Source organism: Helicoverpa armigera, chromosome 27 (genome assembly GCF_030705265.1).
Source record: "Helicoverpa armigera isolate CAAS_96S chromosome 27, ASM3070526v1, whole genome shotgun sequence".
In the NCBI taxonomy this organism is placed as follows: Eukaryota; Metazoa; Arthropoda; class Insecta; order Lepidoptera; family Noctuidae; genus Helicoverpa; species Helicoverpa armigera.
In genome coordinates, this window is record NC_087146.1 from 2,751,672 (window position 1) to 2,774,555 (window position 22,884).

Genomic DNA, 22,884 nt, shown 5'->3' on the forward strand with positions numbered 1-22,884 from the left:
GTTATTTTAGCGGTAACAGGAATGCATCTTCCTTCTGTGAAAATCTCAAATGTCTAACTATCCCAGTTCGTGAAATACAGCCTGTTGACAGATAGACGGACAGAGAAGTTTTAGTATAGGTCGGCCCATTTTACCCGTTACAAACGCTTAAAACAGGATAAAATAATCTTTGTTGTGTTTATCAATGGTTAAACTTATTTTCCCCGCGATTCCACCCGCACCCTTCCGCGATAAATGGGCAATCTAACGCTGAAATAATTTTCAAATAAGTCCGGTAATACCTGAGATAAGCGCGTACAAAGAAACAAATGCTTTACTTCACAATACAAGTACAGATATAAGCATGATATTAGATTAATTATGTAGGTCCAATTGTAAACAAACAACAGTAATTCTTTTTAGCAGTTATATTAATTGCAAGCTTTACCCCGTTGCTCTAGATTTTCTTAGTACCACAGAAACCTAGTCATTCTATGCATAGTTTTATAACAATGCCATCTATCGAATTTGAGCATAACTACTAACTCGAGAAGCCTTCTACTGTAGTAGATGATAGCTTGAAATGTACATAGAGGTCGCTGCAATGATCGATCAAGAAGATCTATAAATCACTGATAAACTAATATTATTAATACGAAAGTAACTTTGTCTATCTGTCTAGAGTGAGAGTGGAACTACTGAATCGATTTAAAAGAAATTTGGTGCACCGATAGCCGAAAAAGGACGTCGCAGGCTATATTTACCCGGATGCGGGAAGTAGACCCTCAGATCACAGTAGATCAAACCATGGGGAACTTCTAGTTTAGACATACACATCATTGAGAATACCCTTCTTCCTAAAATACATAATCATCATCCTCCGAGCCTTTTTCCCAAACTATGTTGGGGTCGGCTTCCAGTCTAACCGGATTCAGCTGAGTACCAGTGTTTTACAAGAAGCGACTGCCTATCTAATGAAATATAATATCTCCTAAAATACATAATGAATAAAAAAAATATAATTTCTGTTGGAACACTATATTTTTACATAGATATAAAAAAATTGCATTACTTGTAATTTTATGTTGAACTACCAATTAATTTGTCAAGCTTTGCCTTGAATTTAGATACAATATATTACGACCTTGATAACGCCCATTACGTGGAGGCCTAGGATGTCATATAGGAAGAAATTATATTAATAGGATTTCATAAAAGGCCTTCTATTTATCATGCAAAATATAAAATTTGATCAGAGTTTTTTCGACAAACTATACCTCTGTATTATAACTAGTTTCGTCAGTTCGGTTTCACTCGTGTCCCGTGAAAACTATCTACTCCACGCACATACATAAAAATTAGCTTATTTTTTCTCAATAAATAAGCTATTTAACACTGAAATAATTTATCATATTGGTCGAGTACTTAGTTCCTAAGATTAGCCCGTTCAAGCAAACAGACTCGTCAGATTTATAATATTATTATAGGTGACCTCTAAAATAAGTTAAAACACAAAGTTTTTATAACAATGTCATTGAATACAATAGGTACCTACAGTAATAAATAAAATAATAGACACACGATTTACTTAACTATGGCGTCCAACTTTTTTGGTAAAAACGATTGCTATATTTTGACACGATAAGTATTTACTTAGTGTCAGAGAATTAGAGAACTAAAGATTTCTCTATACTCGTTTGCTACTTAGAAAAAACGCCTTTATTTCCAAAAATATATAAAAAAACGCTGTTTAAAGACTACCGAAAGACATGTGTTGCTGGTGAGTTAATATATTTTAAAGCGCAAAAAGCAGCTATTAACAAGGTGGGGAAATTATTCAATTCATATTTACATTTACTTAAAAACTATTCTATAATCAAACCGAAAACTAAAAAAAATTAAGGCATAAAAAAATATCGTTCCCAACCCCAACGCTGTCGACTGGGAGCGTGCCCAAGAGGCTGGCAGCATTACCTCGTTTGCTTGAAGTTGAATTACTCGATGAAAATAACTTTATCTTAAACCTGAAATAAATCCAGTGAAAATTCCAAAACAGACGTTAAGACCGGTCCGACAGTTTAGGAAGTACGATAATTAATCACACAAACAGACAAACAACACATGATTCATATTACGTGTAAAAAGTGTGTGAACTTCGCGAGAGCATTGCTCGGACTCCACTTAAAAAAGATTATGCAAATATAATATCGACTACCTCTGTTCTCGAATGTTCTACTTTTGTGCAATTTTTTACCGACTTCAAAATAGGAGGGTACAAGGTTTGACCTGCATTATATGGTTTTCAACTTAGTATTTTTCAGACTTAGGAGAAGTTTTTAGGTACACAAAGTTTAACTTTGAATATTCAAAACCTCAATAAGACTTCTACTAGACACAATAAAAATACGTATTTGTCATTTTCATAACATGGTATTATCATTTCAGCAAGTTCTCTTTTCTAAACGGTGCAATGATTATTCATATAAATATTATAAAAAACAATAAGTAATTAAAAGCCCCATGTCCTACATATCTTTTCAAACAGCCCAAAAATATTTTTATCCACAGCCATCATACATCAAAACGTATGTATTTTTCATCAATTTTAACCTATGTATTTTTTCTCTTTCCAGGTCCAGTGCCACTAGCTAGGAATATAAGACACTTGCCGTGCATATCCCGGAGGTCCGGTCAAGAAGGCCTCTGTATGTTCGCCATAGATTGCCTCAAAGCCAACGGGTCCCATCTCGGCACCTGCATAGACAGGTTCTACTTTGGATCCTGCTGTCAAATACCTGACAAAACGATCCTACCACAAATCCTGAACAACATCGAAGATAATTCTATAGACAGCGCTAATTTTGTACATCCTCAAATCGTTCAAACTACAGTTAGTAAGATTCCTGATATATTCCCTACTAAAAAGACTACGACCACTACTGAAAGAATTGAAACTACGGTCACTGAAAAATCTGAAACAGTTCAAGATAGAACGGAGGCTGCAGATTTAGAGACGAAATCAGATGAACAATCGACTATTGATAATAAGATTGTAAATGATGATGCTAAGTTTACTACATCAGCTATTGTAGAAACTACTATGAAAGCTGAAAGTAAGATCACTGAAGCACCAGTGACTGAATTGCCTATGAAACTGTCGACTTTCCAAACTGTTTCAGGGGAGAACAATGTAGTAACAGAAAAACCTCAAGTTGACAACGATGAAGCATCAAAAATAACAACTACGACTGTAAAACCAAAACCTACTCGTAAGCCTTCGAGGCCGACTTTCAGGCCTTCTTCTCAGAAACCTTATAACCACACAAGACCTCAATATACTTTATCTACTTATAAGCCGAGACCCGTAAAGCCTGTTTACAATACTACCAGAAAACCTCCATACAGGCCTCCATCTAAACGACCTTCAACGAAAAAACCTCTGCCTATTCCTCCTAGACTTAACATAACCATATTACCTCAATCAACCAGCTCAAAACCCATATTCACACGCCCATCATCTGTTTCCATCACATATATCAACACAACAGTTTCATCATCAACAACTGTTGAACCTACGACCACAACAACTACAACGACGACGACAACAACAACAGAACAACCTTCATCAACAACAATTTTAACAACTGTGACAGAAAAAGTTGTTGAACAAACCAATCCAGTGACTGAGATTGAGAAAATAACAGAAACATCACCAGAGCCAACACAAACAGAGAGAGTTACAGACAAAACAACAATTTCTGAAGCTGTCGAAACAACAGTTACAGAAGCCGTGAAAGAAACAACAGTACAAGTTACTGAGGCACCTGAAGTTTCAACAACAGTCACTGAACAATTGATCACTGAAACTGAAGCCCCAACTTCACCAGTGGTTGTTTCAGTGTCTACGGAGTCAACTAAAGTTGAGACGTTGACGACTGCTGAAGAAGTCGTTACGAAGGAGCCTGAGAAGATCACTGAATCTGATGGTAAGTTTGAACTTTTTACTTTAAACGTGCTAATTTAGGAGTATGATCAGGGTTGATCTTAAATAGGGCTGCAGCGTTGGTCGAGTCATCGCAAAAAGCGGCTCCTATGCTATTCACATAGTATTGGGTTCGATTCACAAGCTGGTGATTGATACACACATGCATTGTAGAGCATGTAAATGTCGGTCCTGCGCCTGATCTCTCTCCGGTGGTGTCGGATTGCCGTCCCATCGGGCTATGAGAGTGAAGAATTAGAGAGCGTACCTGTGTCTGCGCAAATGCTTGTGCACTATAATATGTCATGCGCAGCTAGCTGATCTCCTTAAGCTCGAGAACAGCCACCATGGCTGATTTTGTCTAAGACTGGCGTCCGTATTGAGTCTCTTCTTCATTTGATAATGAATTCGTTCAGCACATAAGTGAATGACTAATTATAAACAGTTTAAGAATGGAGAGCTTCTATGACAGAATGACTAATTGGTAAAATAGCAATGATTGTATAACATTATTTATTCTTTAGAATAGGCTTGTTACTATGTTTTTTTATGACTATGAGTGTGGCATGGCATATCAATAGCATAACAAAAAACTTTGCTTTTCTCACAAAAAAGCTTTTGAACTCGTAAATAAAATTCATTCTATTCATAGAATGTTAAGTAGTGATTGACACTATCTTTTTATCAAGTAATTATACTATTCTTCTTATCTTAGATTAGTTTTATTTCATGAATGTCAAGTAGATAGAGATTTTACTTGTGAAGTATATTTTCTGGTTCCTTTACTTGAATGGTTTTGGTTGGTTAGAATGCAAATCTTATATTTGTCTTTCTGTTTTCTTGTTGCTAATTGTCAGTGGTATTGTTTATATTTGTAGTTTTTTGTAACATTTATGTCTCTTCTTAAAAAAGTTTTAATTTCTATGAAAATCTTTGGTTCTTTCATACACTTCATATACCTCCTTGTTTGTGTGATTTGTACCAGGTTTTTTATTGATTTTAAATCGTTTTTTTTTAATAGTGAATGTTTCCTATAACTCATTGGCATTCTAAGATTGACTATCCCAAAATCACAGTATATAGGTATGACGCCACAAAATACCGCATGAAATTGAAGCCATGTATTTTTTGTCACCCGTGTTTGTCACCTACGCTTGTCTGCAAGTTCAATGACCAATAGTACACTATACCTACTTGTTTCATGCGAATTTATGTGTGTTTGCTCATGTATGTAATTGTTACAGTTTAGTGGATTGTTGCCCTTATTGTTTTGTCAGAAGCTTCAGTCAGCTGTTTCACCCGCATCCCTTGGATAAAGTAAACTGTAGACCATGTAGTCAGACATATTTATAATTTTCTTAAAATCTCTTTACCTGTCTTCCATCGCAATAAATGGGCTACCTGACGCAGACAGAATTTTTCAAATCGGTCAGGATTTCTTGAGATTTCTATGTGATATGCTATGTTGTTAAGACTGTTGGGCAAAGGCTATTCTTTAGTAGTTTTGGTTTAACTTGTAAGATTTGACCTATACAAATATTGTAACTTAAATAAATCTTGTTTTAGCTAGTAATATCGTTATACAGTTTTTATGTATTTGCAATGTATCGGTCATCTTTAACGGTGATAATGTCACCTTACCGGTGCACACTGTTTACCTTTTAATATTTGATCTGACTTTATTGACATAGTAATTGACAGGTTTTCTACAAAAAAAATGCTAAACTATAGATAATGTTGTTACTTAGTTTTTTTGAGTACTTAACTTTTTTTGGATGTACCTTTTTTGATCAATAAGAGCAAAGAAGACAGCCCATAGGTCATGTATAACGTTCCCTAAGTCTAAAACATAGGTCGATATATTGGATGCGTCTGTCAGTCATCTCTGTCTGTCTGTTTGTGTCATCATTATATCAGCCCTTTGCATTCCACTGCTCAACGTAGACTAGTAGCCTAATCAATCAATCCTCAAATGATTGCCTACGATCCCAGCCGATCAACGGCACACATCCATTACCCACCGCCTTCTTCAAATTGTCGAATCACCGAGCAGCATAGCGTCTTACACTATCTTTGCCTAAATGCAATAATACTCTAAGATACATATGTCTGCTCCGACCATCTGTCTGTCTCTAGACATGATCGGATATACTATATGCTTTCCCCTTACCGTACACTTAGGGTGTGTATTGTTCTCTCTGGGACATATTCTTACTTCAATTGTTTCATATACTTTCAATCTACCACCAACCACAGCCGGTAAGTCGTTTCCTCGCTCTTTAGCTACTCTTTAAACTAGCCACGTATATAGGCCGTACACGAGCACACTCGGGTCAAACTCATTGTATTGTCGTTATTTAGAGGGCTCACTTTCTTTTATTCATTATTGAGGCATAGAGAGATATCTGTAGACTTTGTTGGTGGTGTGATTCTTATTCCCGAGAAGTTCGTGGCTAACCGTCAGTAGCACAAAGCTAGTTTAAAATTAAAGCTTCATTACTTAAATCTATTGCTAACACTTTTTATCTAGTTGGCAACGAAAGAGTCAGCAAAAGATTTAACATTGTGCAACACATAACTTTGTGCAACTGACGGTAAGTAAGAAATATCAAAAGTTATCTTTTATTTGTTGCTGGTAAATTCTGGAGGCTAAGAAACAACTGCATGGGTTGATGATAAGTTTAAGAAAAAAAATTGCATGGTATATTCTTTTATGGGTATGGGGATTATGTATATCGTCATGAGTTAGATGCCCGGGGTTTCGGATGGTACGTCAAATTGGTGGGTCCCAGCTGCCTTTTGAACATATTTAGCATTCGTTGTGTGTATGGTAGCCAGAAACTTTTTCAACAGTCTTTCCAAGGGGTTGTCCAGTTAACTGGGATGAGGAGTTCAGATAGGCTGTCTTTGTACTATCTACTTACCTTTTCACCTATAATTCCATTTCCCATACTATTCTATTATTAAACCTTCTTGGCTCACCTCCAAACTGCAAACGGTACTCAATTGAGCCGATCACGAGCTTGCCGTGACCATCGCGTTCTACTTACAACTGTCACGAGAATCGTGACAGCTGTCAAAATGTATTCGAATTTAGAACGTTGTTCGTGGATTTGTGAATTATGGTTTTGGTAGGCTACCTAATGTTGTCGATAAAATCGATTAGTGAGTCAAGAAATCGAATATAGCTTAAAGGGTTTGATTTGAAAATAGAAATTTAACGATTCTGCTTAGTCAAAATTTTAACCGACTTCCCAAACAGGAGGAGGTTGAAAAATCGAATGTTTCTAAGACATATTTTCCTATAATTTAGTTCAATCTTTGTTTCTTTTTTTTTAATACTGTACTGTGTTGTAAGTCCGCAATCATATCATTGTAAACAGTTCTCAAAAAAGTGTGTGACAATGGCATTCAATGTTGCATTGTATTCGTACATAATCCAACAGTATTCAACCATAGGTACGGAGTAATTTATAAAAATATTTCACACCAATAAAACTAACAATAACATTCAAATTTCCAGAAAAATGGCCAACAGAAGGCTGGGTGCTAATATCAACAGTCCCACCAAAAACAGAACCAACATCTACAACAACAGTATCATCAACAACAGTTACAACAACGACAACAACACAGGCACCGCCAACAACTACAACAACAGAAGCTTCACTAGAAACACAACCACCAACAGCCGCAACAACAGAAGTACCAACAGTTTCATCAACAACAGTTACATCAACAGCTGAAGTACCAACATCGTCATCAACAACACAACAGCCGATAGAGTTTGTTGTCAACGTGACTTTGTCGCCAACGGTGCCGACTTCGACTTCCAGTGTTGGGCTCACGACTTTCAGTTCGGTTTCTTCGGAAAATGTTACTGAGAGTGCCAGTGATAAGAATGGTACTAGTTCTAGTACTACGGAATCTGTTAAACCTACTGGTAAGTTACCTATATCTAACTAATCAATCTTTCTTTACTTTTTTGTATAGGAAACTAATTTCCGCCCGCGTCGTTGTCCGCTTTCTCTAAGACTTACATCTCACATCTAGATAAAAAGTAGCCTTTCTCCGTTTCCAACGTAGCAGCTATCTCCATACTTAATTTTATCTAATTCGGTTTAACCGTTTCAGCGTGAAGGCGATAAAAACAAAGTTACTTACAGCATGGGTGAACCAGACTATGTTCTATCAATTTATACCTACTTCTATTTATAAAGTTGTCACTTTGGTAGTCTCGGGAACTACTTTTCCGATTTGAAACATACCTTCAATGTTTCATATTTCATATTCCATTTGTCATGAAGTTAAGTTATGTATACCTCTATAAGTAGTTTGATTGAATATATTTATTTTACAGAGGCAGCTATTCCAACAACAACTCTTCTGCCTGAAACAACAACAGAAGCCATCAACATGTCCGATTATAAGAATGGTAAGTTTTTACAGAACTTAATTAAAAAAATATGCTTATATATAACAAACATATAACGAAATAACATTTCAAAAACACTGGTACAAAATATATACCTTAAAAGTAATACGAAATCTAATCATAAATATAAAAGCTATATAAATACCAAACAACTTAAATTACGCAGGGTACTTTTAAAAGATACCAATTCAAAATCCATTAAAATTACACACAATATCTCAATATCTTTTGCATTTCCAATAAAATAAAAACGACATACTTGCTCACTACGCAATAAACAATAAAAACAAAAGAACTTTCATGTCAAATAAAGAAACTTAATTTAAAAAATGCAACAGCAAAAATTGCGAAACCTGTCACCATAAACTGATCAGTCACTTTATGACTACAATCTTCCTATCATTGTTGAAGTCTATAAATCAATAGCAAAACTAATAAACTATACTTTAACAATTAAACTAAATTAGAAAATTGGCCTCGATTTACTCTGATCACGGTTTGTGGTTTCCGCGTATATTGTGAAGAGTTTCTGTCACGAAATCATCATTGTCACATGATCTATTTCTTAAGTGAAGCTTAGAATTACTTGTCTTGATTTCCAAGACTTTCCATTCCTTGACTGCCCATCTGACATCTAGAATTCCATATCTCCACTATGAGAATACTTGTACTTTTAAAGAACTCTTCCTATGAGCTCTATCTACTAACTGCCTCGTTAGGTCTAGCTGGCTGTGCACGAGGATTCGAGGATCGATTCCCGGTTTGGGCCGAAACGTTTTGTTGGTTTTAGTAACTTTCATAAAGCAGCTGGGACTTGCCGGTGTTACATCCCCGTGCCTCCCAATACTACTCAGTACTCAGTAGAAGTTTTTGTTACAATTCCACGTCAGACGCAGGCGTATTTCAATTAGGAAATTAGAATCGATTGACCATCTGACGTGCGTCGTAGTCATCATCTGCCGACCCTTTTCCCAACTATGAGGTTGCAGCAATAACATATTTGGCAGTCGTTACGGATAGTCAGAACCCAGAAAGTCTGAAAACCAGTGATTTCAAGAATTATCGGGTTGCCCGGGTAATTGGGTTGAAGGGGTCACAGTCACATAGGCATTCGCTCCATGTAAAGCACTGGTACTCAGCTGCATCCGTGGAAGCCGACCCCAACGTAGTTGGGAAAAGGATAGACATGATTATAGTTACAAAGATTAATCAATTTTCTTATCTTCATAACAGGTATCCTATTTCAAGTCATAGTAAACTAATTACTAATAAAAAACATACGACTACAATAATAAAACATAGCGAGGAAGTACAAGTTACCCATGCTATGACGTTGGTAATTGTAAGATTATTAACTACGGCTTAATTACAAGACGCCATTGTTTTGACCGATAGGCTGTGTGTTCAATGGTGATGAACGTTTCAATGAATATACTGTAGATTTTGATAAATAGCTTCCTTCCTGCGGCTGTTTTCATATACTTGAGAAACCCCCTTCTATAAAGGAAATTTAAAAAGAAATTGCAATTTTCTGGATATTCTAACTAGATATTCTAACGAGTCATTGAAGCGAATGAAAAATAGTTTTCTATATTTTAGGATTACTATTTTCCGCGCGTATATGCGGGGTACCTATACTTACGATCATTTTTGCTTTTAAGCTAGCCGATGTTACTCGATTATTTTACGTCGCTCATATAAAAACTGCTCAGAAAATTGTCTTGTGTAAAAGCACTCTCTCTCATAGGCTTACAAAAAATTTTCAAAAGTACTTTTATTCTCAAACCCAAGTGATCAGCTCTAGTATAACATTCTAAATAGTATTCTCGTGTACACTAAGCCTAACACTAGCAGTTAATTAATGAAAATGTCCCCACAGTCACGGACGGGCGGATTAGCGTTCCTAATTACAGATTTACACATATCCATATTGATCAGTTTACTTTGTTAACTTGTCGCTAGATAGACTGAGGATTAAAGTTACTCCGATCGTTAAAAGTGTCGTATTTATTTATTTACATATATATTAACATATTTACAATACATATAAAAAACTATCCTGGTAAAACAAACAAACAAAAAAAGCACTACCTATAACTAAAACGCGTTAAAAGTTGTGTTAAAAGTTATTATATGGCTTCAATCAGCATCATTTCGAATTATATGAAACTAATATTAAATGCATACAAAATTAAATACATACTCTTCTTGGTAGTCGGGTAAAAAATATATGTACTTTAGGAAATCAAATAACGTTTTTCTAAATAATTTTAAAACTTAACTGAAATAGGTGATATGTATTGTTCTCTAACGAAACGAATTCCACCACAATAATGAATCATAGTTAAAAACGGTATTATCTTAAATCAAATAATTTCTCTTCATGGCGTAGTCGGGTAAAAGGCATCCCAAAAACAAATAAGTACGTAAAACACATTCATATCTTTAAAATTCTTCACTAAGATAAGAAACTTTGTAACTTTAGACAATCATCTTACTATGCTTGATATGATAATGAAGTATTTCTCAAAGTTTATGACTAAATGCATTTTTCAATGCAATGTATTTTTTGAGCCCATTTGTGCCTTATTTTGGGAGTACCTAAACTATATCTCATTATAATTACCTAAGGTACTAAATTAACTCTGTTTTCGCTAATACACAGCTTAGCCCGAAATGCTTAAGTACAGGCCCGCCGTAAGCGGGCGTGCAGCGCGTGCACCGCACGCGGGCGGCACGTCCTAGGGGGCGGCAAATCGAGCGACCTATCACGTACTATTAAAAAATACAATATCTTTTTACCAATTATTTGATTTCAATATTTCCGAACACAGCAATAGCGCTAAGAATATTACTTACACTGCCGGTTTCAGTTACATTTGTTGATCATTTTCAAAATTAAAAATTATTAAAAACGATTTAAGATCAACAATTGGCGTAGCGTGGGGGGAGAGAGCATTGGGGCAAATGCCCTGGGCGGCACTATTTAGGGGGCGGCAAAATTAACCCATACGGCAAATTGAACCGTAATTATTTAGGGGGCGGCAAAATTAACCCATACGGCAAAATTAAACCATAATTATTTAGGGGGCGGCAAAATTAACCTATACGGCAAAATTAACCCATACGGCAAAATTAAACCATAATTACGTAATCAAAATATTTTTACTAAAAATAGATGAGTAGATTAGCAATACAATTTCAGAAAAACCGCCCTCGCTTTGGTCGTCCCCTATCAATTTTGACGGGTTCATCCTTTGCATCCCCAAAAAAATTCGCGCTAGCTGCGCTCGCGCCTCCATGTCGGATATCGCAGTCAGTAGCGGTTTTAGGGTAGGGCGCGGTTGGGCGACGGCCCAGGGCGCCGGATATAAGGGGCGCCGCAGGTGCCCCCAACCAATCCTTGATCAGAATGTTACTCCTATTTTTGTTTTAAATTTCATCGAAGATTGCAACTTACAAGAACTGTATCCAAATGAATGGATAGCATCAGGGCCATCTTAACCTATGGTGCAGCGTATGTGAATAACCCGGGCGCCGCAGGCTCAAGGGTGCCCAAGGCGAATTTGTGTTTAATTCCGCGTTAAATTTGAGAAATTCTCGAAGAAACACTACTTTTCTGTCCCAAAACTCAAAAATTTTCGGGCTCGCTTCGCTCGCGGTTTCCTTGCTTTACGCTTCGATTTTTTATCACATATAGCTACTTTTAATGTCCCAATACTCAAAAAAAATCGCGCTCCCTTCGCTCGCGGCTTCTTCACTTCACAGTCGCTTTTTATTATATATATTTAGGACTTTTAGTGATCCAAAACTCAAAAATTTTCGGGCATGCTTCACTTTACAGTTGTTTTTATTTTTCAAGATTTTTTTAGTCTACCTTAGCAAAAAGGGAGCGTCGTTTTTAAGTTCTTTAATTAATAAGAAAGGAACTTCTAGTTTCCATATGAACTTTCTTATTTACGGTACTACTTTAAGTCCCGAAATTTTAATACATAGGCGCCATCATCAACAAAGAGATGTACGGGCAAAATTTTAAGTAATTTTTGTTTTGAGTTCTAAAATATTACAAAAAATTTCGCGCTCGCTCCGCTCGCGCAATCAGAAGACATATTATAGTTTTTTTGCATTCACCAACCAGCAATAACTTATGTACGATTGGGCTACATTTTACGTAATTTTTGCTCCGACTTGTGTACTATAAAAAAAATATTCGCGCTCGCGTCGCTCGCGCAATCGGTATCTACATAGGTCTCTATTTTTCGTATGGGTTTGAATTGCAGTTGAAGGGCGCCGTACAAATCTCGCCCAGGGAGCTGGTTGAGTTAAAACCGGCACTGATCGCAATTTATCTTTGTTTAATTGTTGTTGGTATTCAATGAAAAATCATTTTTCGCGCACGTTCGTTATAGCTTTTTGTTCACTTTCGCTTTTTGTGGTATGTTTACTTCATGAAAACTCTAAAGAAAAAATCGCGCTCGCTTCGCTCGCGGCTTCATGTACATTTGTACTTCATTTCTGTGTATATCTTACTTTTTGACTTTGCTTTGTTAATTTACAGTGGTTTTTATTTGTTTTGTGTCCTATGACTAAATAAATTTCGCGCTCGCTTCGCTCGCGCTTCCTTACATATAAAATATATCTCATGCGTTGACTTTTTCAACGGGAAACCCACCAAAAACCATTAATAACATATTTTACTGAAATTAAACATTGCTATAGATATTTAAGTTCGTTAGTTTAAGTTACCCATAATCTGTTCTAAGCACTTTGATATACATTATGTTGGTACCTACCCATTAATCACAATCTTTCAATACATAGGGGCCACTTGGGTAATGATTGCACTGCATTCATGCCCTAAGCAATTGCTTAGTCTACTTATGGGCTAACCCAGGACTTCTTAGGTTACTCTAAGACTTGAGCATTTCAAGTAAATAAAAAGTTATGTGTAATATATGTTATGTACCTATTGCAATATTTATGTATCCAGAAGGAAGTGCGTTTTCTGCAATCAGAGCGGTGCATGTACATATTTTTTTCTGTTGGACAAGTAAAATGGATATGAATGGGCGGGTGGGTCTGGACCCCCTTATATATTTTTTGACAATAATATGTAGTCGTAGGGCGGCATAATCGGTTTTGCACGCGGGCGAACAAACAGCTAGCGGCGGGCCTGCTTAAGTACTACTTAACTTAAAGTTCTATTTAAAAAATATTTGCGATAAAATGATGTTTGAGCAGTCCCTAAAATTCAATGACATGTCAGTAGCCACTATATACACATATGAATATTAATTTAACAATCTTTTAAACTTTATCTCTTTTTGCATATATCTTAATACATGCATTGACGTATGCATGCAACGTTTTTATAAACCCAATTAGGTATATCCATGTTTTTTACAGTCTCATAGTATTTTTATGCTCTAGAACTTTATACAAGGTCACCTCAATTCCCAATTAAAATGCAATTAATTACGTTCTTACCCAATGACACGAAAATCCCAGTAGATACCGAATAATTTTCTTTTCATTTTTATTTTACAAAAAACTACTAAAAATAGCTACAGTCAGGTTAAAGACCTCTGTAGTCCCAACAAAATGTTCTGTGCCCGTGTGTAAACAATAATAAAAAAATAAAAAAACTGTTCGATGTTCAAACAAAGAGTAGTGAGATCGCGAGGCGACCGCACGCCACGGCCAAGGCGTTCGCAAGGACGAATGTGGTTGCATTGACATTTAAATAAGGAACATTTTTCCAATTTGAAAATCGAAGCTTCATTTAAAAAGTGCCAGTTTTGATATCAATGTTGTTGCATTGACATTTAAATAAGGAACATTTTTCGAATTTGAAAATCGAAGCTTCAAAAGTGCAAGTTTGGATATCAAATGTGGTTGCGTTGACGTTTAAAATAAGAACATATTTTTATTGACATTTAAAATAAGGAACATTTTTCCAATTTGAAAATCGAAGCATCAAAAGTGCAAGTTTTGATATCAATGTGGTTGCGTTGACGTTTAAAAAAGAAACTTATTTCGAATTTGAAAATCGAAATGAGTTTAAATAAAAAAAGTGCAAGTTTTGATGACACTGTTGGCAGTATACCAAACTTTCTAGTGTTTAAAAAAATAAAGGGACGTTCGTGACATGAAATTCGGAAAATAAACATTATTTTTTATTCAAAGTTATGTTAAAAAGTGGGCCTTGTAGAATGCCAAGGAGGTCTTTAAATAGTGAAAATGTAAAATTAAAGATGTCATGGGAGTACGAGGATCAAGTGCATTCGTGAACTGGATTTAGAGTTCGTGATTTGAATTGTGATTTTCAAAAGTGTTTCTAGAACAATCGAATGTGATTTTTGAAGTGACATTTTAATTTAAAGACTTTAAGACATTTTTAAATTAAAGACTTAACTAAAATAAAATATTCAAACTTTTAAAAATTAAGATTATTTCACAGTAGCAAAATAATAAGTGTTTAAATGGTAGAATATTGAGCAAAAAATTTAATTACTAGTTCCCAAGTTTTATTGTACAAAAACAAGACCAATACAATCCAGTTTTAATAAAAAAGTGTACCGAACTCTTTTTGTTGATACTTACCAAAGATTGAGCAAAGATGTGTTAAATAATGAGGAAAACTTTGTTTCTTTTGTATATGTATAAAATATATTTTAAAAGTTAATTTTTATGTCATAAATCAATTGCATAGCAGGCCATAATTTAAATCATATAAAGATATAAAAAGAAACATCCCTAGCTAAAACCCCACTAAAACAAACTAAAAACCCATTAAAACAAACTAAAAAACCACTAAAACAAACTAAAAACCCACTAAAACAAACTAAAATCCCACTAAAACAAACTAAAACCCCACTAAATTCACACCCAATTCCAAAATGATTCTAAATTCAACATTATTGGTGCTCGCAGTTTGTGGACGTAGACTCTGGCAGGCTCCTCAAGGCAGGATCGTTGGCGGGACCAAATCTGGGTTCGGCCAGTGGCCTTGGCAGATATCTTTGAGGCAGTACCGGACTTCTACGTATCTTCATAAGTGTGGTGCCGCCTTGTTGAATGAAAACTGGGCGATTACGGCCGCTCATTGTGTTGAACAGTGAGTATATTTTGTTTTAACTATTTAACTGATCTATTATAAAGCTGAAAAGTTTGTTTTATGTTTGAACGGTATCCAGAAAAAACTGAGCCCATATTAAAAAAATCGTTCAGTGTAAGATAACACATTTATTGAGGAAGATTTATTGCCAAGATTCATCAAAATCCATCCAGTTGTTTTTGCATGATATGGTAATAAGCATACACACCAACAAACATACATACAACGATTTCGCATTTATAATATAAGTAGGATTACACATAGTAACTAACTAAGTGATCAGAAATATGTATTCATTGTAATATGGACTTCAAATTATTTCTTAACAGCAATCCCATGAGTAAAGATTACATAATCAAGAAATAACTCCATTACAACACAACACATAGTCAAACCATTAATTTCCTTCGCCTACCACATTCTCAGAAAAACGCAATTCTTCATTACAACTACATACTTACATTATAACAATAAATATAAAACATACAGTCATGGACACATAATTAAAGACACTGTTGGAATCTTAAATTGCTGCCGCATTTCATCTGTATTTCTTTTTTCTGATTGCTACTGGAACTTTATTTTCTATTTTAAAATATTTAAGAGGGCATTGTGAAATATTAAAACTAAAGACTATCTTCAGTGATCCTTCGCGACAAGTTTTTTTTCGCTTTATCCGAATCTCGAGCGGTATGAACCATAACGTGGCCTGGCCGTATAATTAAAGACACTCCATTTGCTCAGAGGAAGAAATGCAAATTATTAATATTATTGATGGTACTTTTCTAAAACAACATTCCCTACACTGTAACTAAGCATACTAATGAGTACTAATATTTGGTTTATTTCCTTTTACCTCAATGACAGCCAAGGACGTACCCAGGGGGGGGGTCCAAGGGGTCCGGACCCCTCCCGAAAATAGATGCAACCCATAAAATAAATCCCTCAGTAGTATGTACAGTGCCAAATATGACTCTCAGTTTTGGTCTGCGGGGCAACAATTTTCTTTTAATTTTAAGTACCTATCCATTTACGCGATACCTTAATCATTTGCCTGGACCTGGACCCCCCCCGACAAAAAATTCTGGGTACGTGCTTGATGACAGCACGACATCCCTAAGTGTGCAAGCGGTCAGTTTTAAGTCGCTACGGGAATTTTCTTCCATGCTTCATAAAAATCTGTGTAAAATTGATCAATGTTTCATGTATGACTTATCGCCATTGTGTTTTCTGGCCTATCACCAGGTTTTTTTTCTATTAAATTTGCGATGGGCCAAACCAAAACCGTCATAAGTTGCTCGATCAAAGAGTCCTTTTTACTACTCTTACAGTGTTTTTCAGAACTTTTCTAATTTGGAAACCGCTAAGGACCGGTAAATTATGCTTAGCATATAATAAAATGCTATTTCTAAAATATTATAGTACTTGAATTCGCCTATTTTTAATAATATCTTTCTAAAAGATCACCACACCAAGTAGTGGAGAGAAGCCCCACACTATTACTTTTTCGCCTCCTATGTTTGAGAACTTTCTTAGTGTATTTTGGTTCCATCTCATGTTTTGGAGGCGACTAATTTCGATACATTATTTTAGAATTATTCGTATCCCTTTGTTTAATGAGAAAAAAATACATTTTTGAACACTTGTTAACTGCACCTTTCACATTTGATAGAAATAGCCAACTACAGTATGGACACGCGGTGCTTTTCCAAAAGTAACATCTTCCGTTACCCATGCCTTACAGCTTTTCCCGACCCGGTTGTAGTCTAAAAGTTCTGCAGACACAATTGTCGTCCTTTTAGCATCAGATGACTCCCAAAAAAACCAGTACCGAATCATGTAAATGGTTCACTATTTGCCTATAGCACCGCCTTAAAGTCTGTTTGCGGACAAGTTTTCCTTGGGGTCGGTTTTGAGTTTTTTCTCAAACTATGCCTTTTTTAGTGCCATTGATAAGAAATCTTTAATAATAAATTTATTATGTCCATGTCCTTACTATAGATCAAGTAGTATGAATAAATCCGTATGTCAAAATATAATATTAAAAAGCCTAAAACATTTTACTTACCAGAATTTTTGTTCTAGTCTTATTGATAGGACTAAAATGAAAATTTTAATGAAATAAACCTAAATTATTACCTAATTCGAGTTTTCATAAGTATTTTACTCACATCTAAAAAAAAGTATGGCAACTATTTGTATCTTTCGTTTTTTTTTCTTAACTTGGCTTTAACTGTCTTTAATTAGCTGACCAGCCAAGTATCAGCTACAAAAGTTAGTGTTCATTTCCCATAGAGCTTTATATCTAAAGTATTAAAGAAAGAAAATATTTTTTGTCCTTAATTTAAAGAACACAATGTAATGTTTGTTTTAATCTGAGGGCACGGCAGTGCCCCAGCCAAGACTCGAGCAAAGCGGGCACGGCCGTACTATCTTTTCTCGAAGCGTTTCGCGGCTATTTCAGCCCCTTGTAACTTCCATGTGAACAAAGCTATGAGTTTAGGTTTTCGATGATCAAGAGTAAGTATTAGAACAAGCTCAGTCTCAAAATTACAAGACTTTTGAATAAATAGTTTACGAGTTATGAGCGATCAAAGTTACACCATTTTGTCACTGACTCACTCACTGACCGATCATCAAAAGTCTAAGGTACTTCTAGCAAACTTAGAACCTTCAAATTTGGCACCAAGATAGGTTACTAGCTACATATAAAGGGAAAATTATAAAAACCTTAAAACTTAATAAAAAAATAGGAAACAAATTTATATTTGCGGTTTTTCAAGAACATTGTGTATGAATTTTGACTGCATTGATAACTTTGTTATTTATTTATGTACAAAATGTTACTATTTGTTCTATTGTTACGTAGTGTGGTATATTGTTATTATGTATTAAATATACATACATATGAATAAAAAAGCTAGGTTAAAATGAAATGAACAATGATAAAATCTTTCATATTAATGCAGTGCGATACATACTGCATGCTCGCTCGATAGATGGCGTTGTCCTGTTCTAAATCGCGCTATGGTTTCGTTACATAGCTTAGTATAAGTATAGTACTTAAAAAAAAAAACAAATAATTACATGTGATAGCGCCATCTACCTCTGAAATAAATCTCTTTTGTTCTAAAAGATATTTGATTCAAAAATTCGTCAATTTCGAAAATTATTATTTTATTTAAAAAAAATGTTGTTTACGTGCTACTTTAGGTGTAAATATTTAGTTTGTTATATAGTTAGTTAGTTGCATGTAAGTTAATTTAATTTGTTATATACTACAGAAGAAAGAGATACTTAGAGAAGAAAGAGACCTACAAAAAATAAATTAGATCCCATCAAAAACATTAAATGTAAAAAAAGCCAATCCTCTACGCAGTTCCTCCACCGTAAAAAGTTTTGAGATCGCATAGAAGCCAAGTCCTGTTCAACTTTAATTGTAATAATAAATCAACATTTTCTGACTATATCAATTAAATAGTTTTGTTCACATTACAATAATATTGTCTTGGCCATGAGCACAAGTTAAAAGTCGCTCCTTGTAATAATGTGTAAATACCATTGAATTGATAAATTCTATATGGACATGATTTTACGATTGGACTGATTATGCACTGAAGAACTTAGACAAGGACTTAAAAGACTTAGAATTTGAGATCACCATGGACTAAACATCCGCCATAGAACATGTGCAGTTCAGTGATGGATGATACTGACTGTCATTTAGTAACGATTGAATAAACTAAATGTATTTAATTCTGTGATATTAAACTCCATGTTTGACTTTCACCTCTCCAAGATATGCTGTATTATATTTGTAGTTTATTGTGCTCATGGCCAAGTCAATATTATTGTAATGTGAACAAAACTATTTAATTGATATAGTCAGAAAATGTTGATTTATTATTACAATTAAAGTTGAACAGGACTTGGCTTCTATGCGATCTCAAAACTTTTTACGGTGGAGGAACTGCGTAGAGGATTGGCTTTTTTTACATTTAATGTTTTTGATGGGATAATTATTACACTACAGTTTATACCGTGCTTAAGCTCATGTCAGTACCATAACTATTTATTTCACTTCGAGTCGGGTGTCTTTAATTATGTGTCCATGACTGTATGTATGTATAATGTAATATGTGGGCTTTTTCCTCATGATGACCTACTCGATATATTGGTAGGATACTAAGTCGTTGCAGGTAACGTATTTTGTGGGTTTCCTTAAAAGATTACAGGAAAGTCATGATTTTGGAAGTTTTAAGCTATCTCCACAAATCAAACCATCTCTTAAGTGACTTTATTTACCTAATTCATGGCGCTTGATCTCGTCAATATCCTTTGAGACCTTGTCACATCATTTTATGCTTAGGGTTTAATCTCGAAAATGGTTCGAGATCCCGCGAGATTGGGCTTGCATTTTGATGATATATCTAGCAAATCGAATCAGTAATATAAAAAAAGTCTTACACTGGTTCTTGGTGTATGTTAAACAATACCATAGAGCCACACTAGTATACCGATTTTAGGTTCAGAAGTTTTGTCATGAAAACGCTACAAGCCATACCTATATCCTTCGCATTTATAACACATATTAGTAATGGACCATGTTACATACTATGTATATACTTTAACATTTACACTTTTAATAAAAAAACCTAATCTTTACGAGACCACAACCACTTGTACCATCATACCATCAAACCTCTTAAAAATCACGTTTTTCTCCCAACTCCTCAGCGTTCCACCATCAGAGCTGCTAGTACGACTAGGAGAGCATGACCTAGCGCAGAGCGACGAACCATACGGCTTCGTGGAGCGAAGAGTTCAGATCGTGGCCAGCCATCCACACTTCGATCCTGCTACGTTCGAATATGACCTGGCTTTGCTTAGGTAAGTTATATTTAGTGGTAGTAAGTTTAATCTAGTAAATAAAAGGGGAGATCTAGCAGTCATTGTGACGAAAATAAATGTTTCCTCTGGTCTACTACCTGCCTATATTGCCTTATCCCGTCTACAATGTTGGGGTCGGCTTCCATTCTAACTGGATGCAGCTGAGTTCCAGTGTGTCACATGAAGGCGACTGCCTATCTGACCTCCTCATGCCAGTAACTTGGGTACCAGTATCAGTTACTCGCTGTAGCAAAGGAATAGTAACAAAGAGCGTGCGAATATTTCTTAAATGTCCATGAAATAAATTGCAACCTTTGTGCAAATTGTCCTTGTGAACACAGGGGACAGACCGCCGCATAAGTAGATACTTAGATACTTACACTTTTTTTTGTTTGCAAACAAAATGGGTACTGGAATGGGCCACTAGAACAAAAAATACAAAAAATCCTGCACAATGAAAAACTTCAATATGTTGTGAAAAATATAGCTCATACAAAACAGCAACATACAGCTATGTGCTCATTATAAAATTGACGAAAATACTCATACTGTAAAAATAAGAAGTTGTTCAGTTTTAACAAGATCCCTACGACTTATGTACGTACACTTACTACGACTTTTTTAGGAAACCCCTAATTTAAACATCTAAAAATCGTTGCGAAATAAAAAAAATATAGAAACATTAAAAATGCAATAAAATTACAAAAACATCATCATCAAAATATTTACTAGAAACAGCCGCGTGCCAAACATCGCTGCCTACGAATTAATTAATTAGCAATATTAATTAGCAGTCGAATACAAAATAAAGTTATTATTAATGTGTGCTAATCTACTGATCTCAAAACTGATGGGCGTCGTTATAAAAACAGTTAGCGCGCCGGTGAACGCGGTGCCAGATAAATTAGGGTTCCGCTGGTTAGAAAAACAATCATACATAATTGTATAAAAAGCTATAACAAACTGCCAATAGATAAAGGTCTACTAGCCGATTATTGGCCACGGCGGCTGTTCTTTTATAAGGAGATCAGCCAGCTGCGCAGGACATATTATAGTGCACGAGCATTTGCGCACTCACTATTCCGTCACTCTCATAGCGCGATGGGATGGCGGCAATCCGACATGAGTCTTAAGTATACTATGTTATCCAGTCAAAACAACTTTAGAAAAAAGTATTGGTACAGACTGATTAGTGCCAAGTTTTATCTCAAAACAATTGAGTACTGCTTATTTTGATACACAGACAAACAAATTATTATTTCTATAAACACTTAGGAAATCTGTTATGGAAACCCGCATTTACTCATTTAATAATATCTTTATTTGCTTCTATTTTATATTCGAACAGTAGCTATTTTGTGTGCAAAATTCATAGTACAGAACCCATTTATTTTAACTATGTATTTATTTGCCACAATTCGTTGGTCACTCGCGAATGCACTTGACCTTACAAAGTTCATTATACCGTGTTATTCTAAACTATATCCGTTGGTTTGTGCAGTTTATAACGTCTATTCATTATAATAGTTTCGGTTAAGAGCAAAAAAAGGACTGGAGCTCTATGGATTTTATAATTAAATGAGGTATAACCTTTTTATCCTTGTCTTTACCTGTTTTTTCCCTATTTTTAAGCTATCTCGTTGGTCTAGGGGTGTGGTGTCGGATTTTCCGTCCCATCAGGCTATGAAAGTGAAGGAATAGTGAGTGCACCTGTGTCTGCGCAAATGCTTGTGCACTATAATATGTCCTGCGCAGCTGGCTGGTTTCTAAAGGCATGTAAGGGCTCGTTCCTCGTCCCTCGAAGACCCGCATTTTAGCGCGTTACTTTCTTAGGAGAGTTTGCGTCATTTTGTTCTCCATGAGTCTACCATGAGTCGTTCACGATTTTCAGACTATAAATCAGGGTTTCTCAAAGTCGTCTTAGAGGTCCGTAACGCCAGTTTGTAGAGTGTACGTAAACATAGATTGTGTAATAAACTCAACGAGACGCATTGTAGTTGTTGAATGGCGAAGCTATTTCCAATAATATTTTTTAACTGGGGTCCGTAGATTTGTTTAAACTGTGAACGAGGTCCGTGACTGCAAAAAGTAAAAGAAATCCTGCTATAAATAAATGTTAAGACCCACCTTCTCCTATCCTCAGGTTCTATGAGCCGGTAACGTTCCAGCCGAACATCCTGCCGGTGTGCGTGCCTGATGATGACGAGGACTTCGTCGGCAAGACGGCGTATGTTACCGGCTGGGGGAGACTGTTTGATGGTAAGCTAAATGAATTGTATAAGTAATCCTTATTTTTATACGAATAGTCGTATACGAATCTATAATCCTCACTTTTATGAATGTGGAGTAAGAGTAATGTATGTAATCAGAATCGAAATAAATTGAATTTGGTAAACAGGTACCCGTCGCGGGTTCGATTCCCGCATAATGCTAACATTATTGTGAGTCTATATGGATTTTGTCGGGGTATTCCTTTGTATA

At 35.5% G+C, this 22,884-nt stretch overlaps 1 protein-coding gene across 1 annotated transcript in view; it reads left to right on the top strand.

Moving 5' to 3' along the window:
- Np (Notopleural) overlaps nucleotides 1-22,884 on the top strand; it is a 45,761-nt gene that overhangs the window by 20,991 nt on the left and 1,886 nt on the right. Inside the window, exons 3-8 of the mRNA XM_064042095.1 lie at nucleotides 2,613-3,965; nucleotides 7,485-7,904; nucleotides 8,322-8,396; nucleotides 15,330-15,513; nucleotides 20,251-20,403; nucleotides 22,547-22,662. Of these exons, the coding sequence (XP_063898165.1) occupies nucleotides 2,613-3,965; nucleotides 7,485-7,904; nucleotides 8,322-8,396; nucleotides 15,330-15,513; nucleotides 20,251-20,403; nucleotides 22,547-22,662 (2,301 nt within the window). The remainder of the gene's footprint in view (nucleotides 1-2,612; nucleotides 3,966-7,484; nucleotides 7,905-8,321; nucleotides 8,397-15,329; nucleotides 15,514-20,250; nucleotides 20,404-22,546; nucleotides 22,663-22,884) is intronic.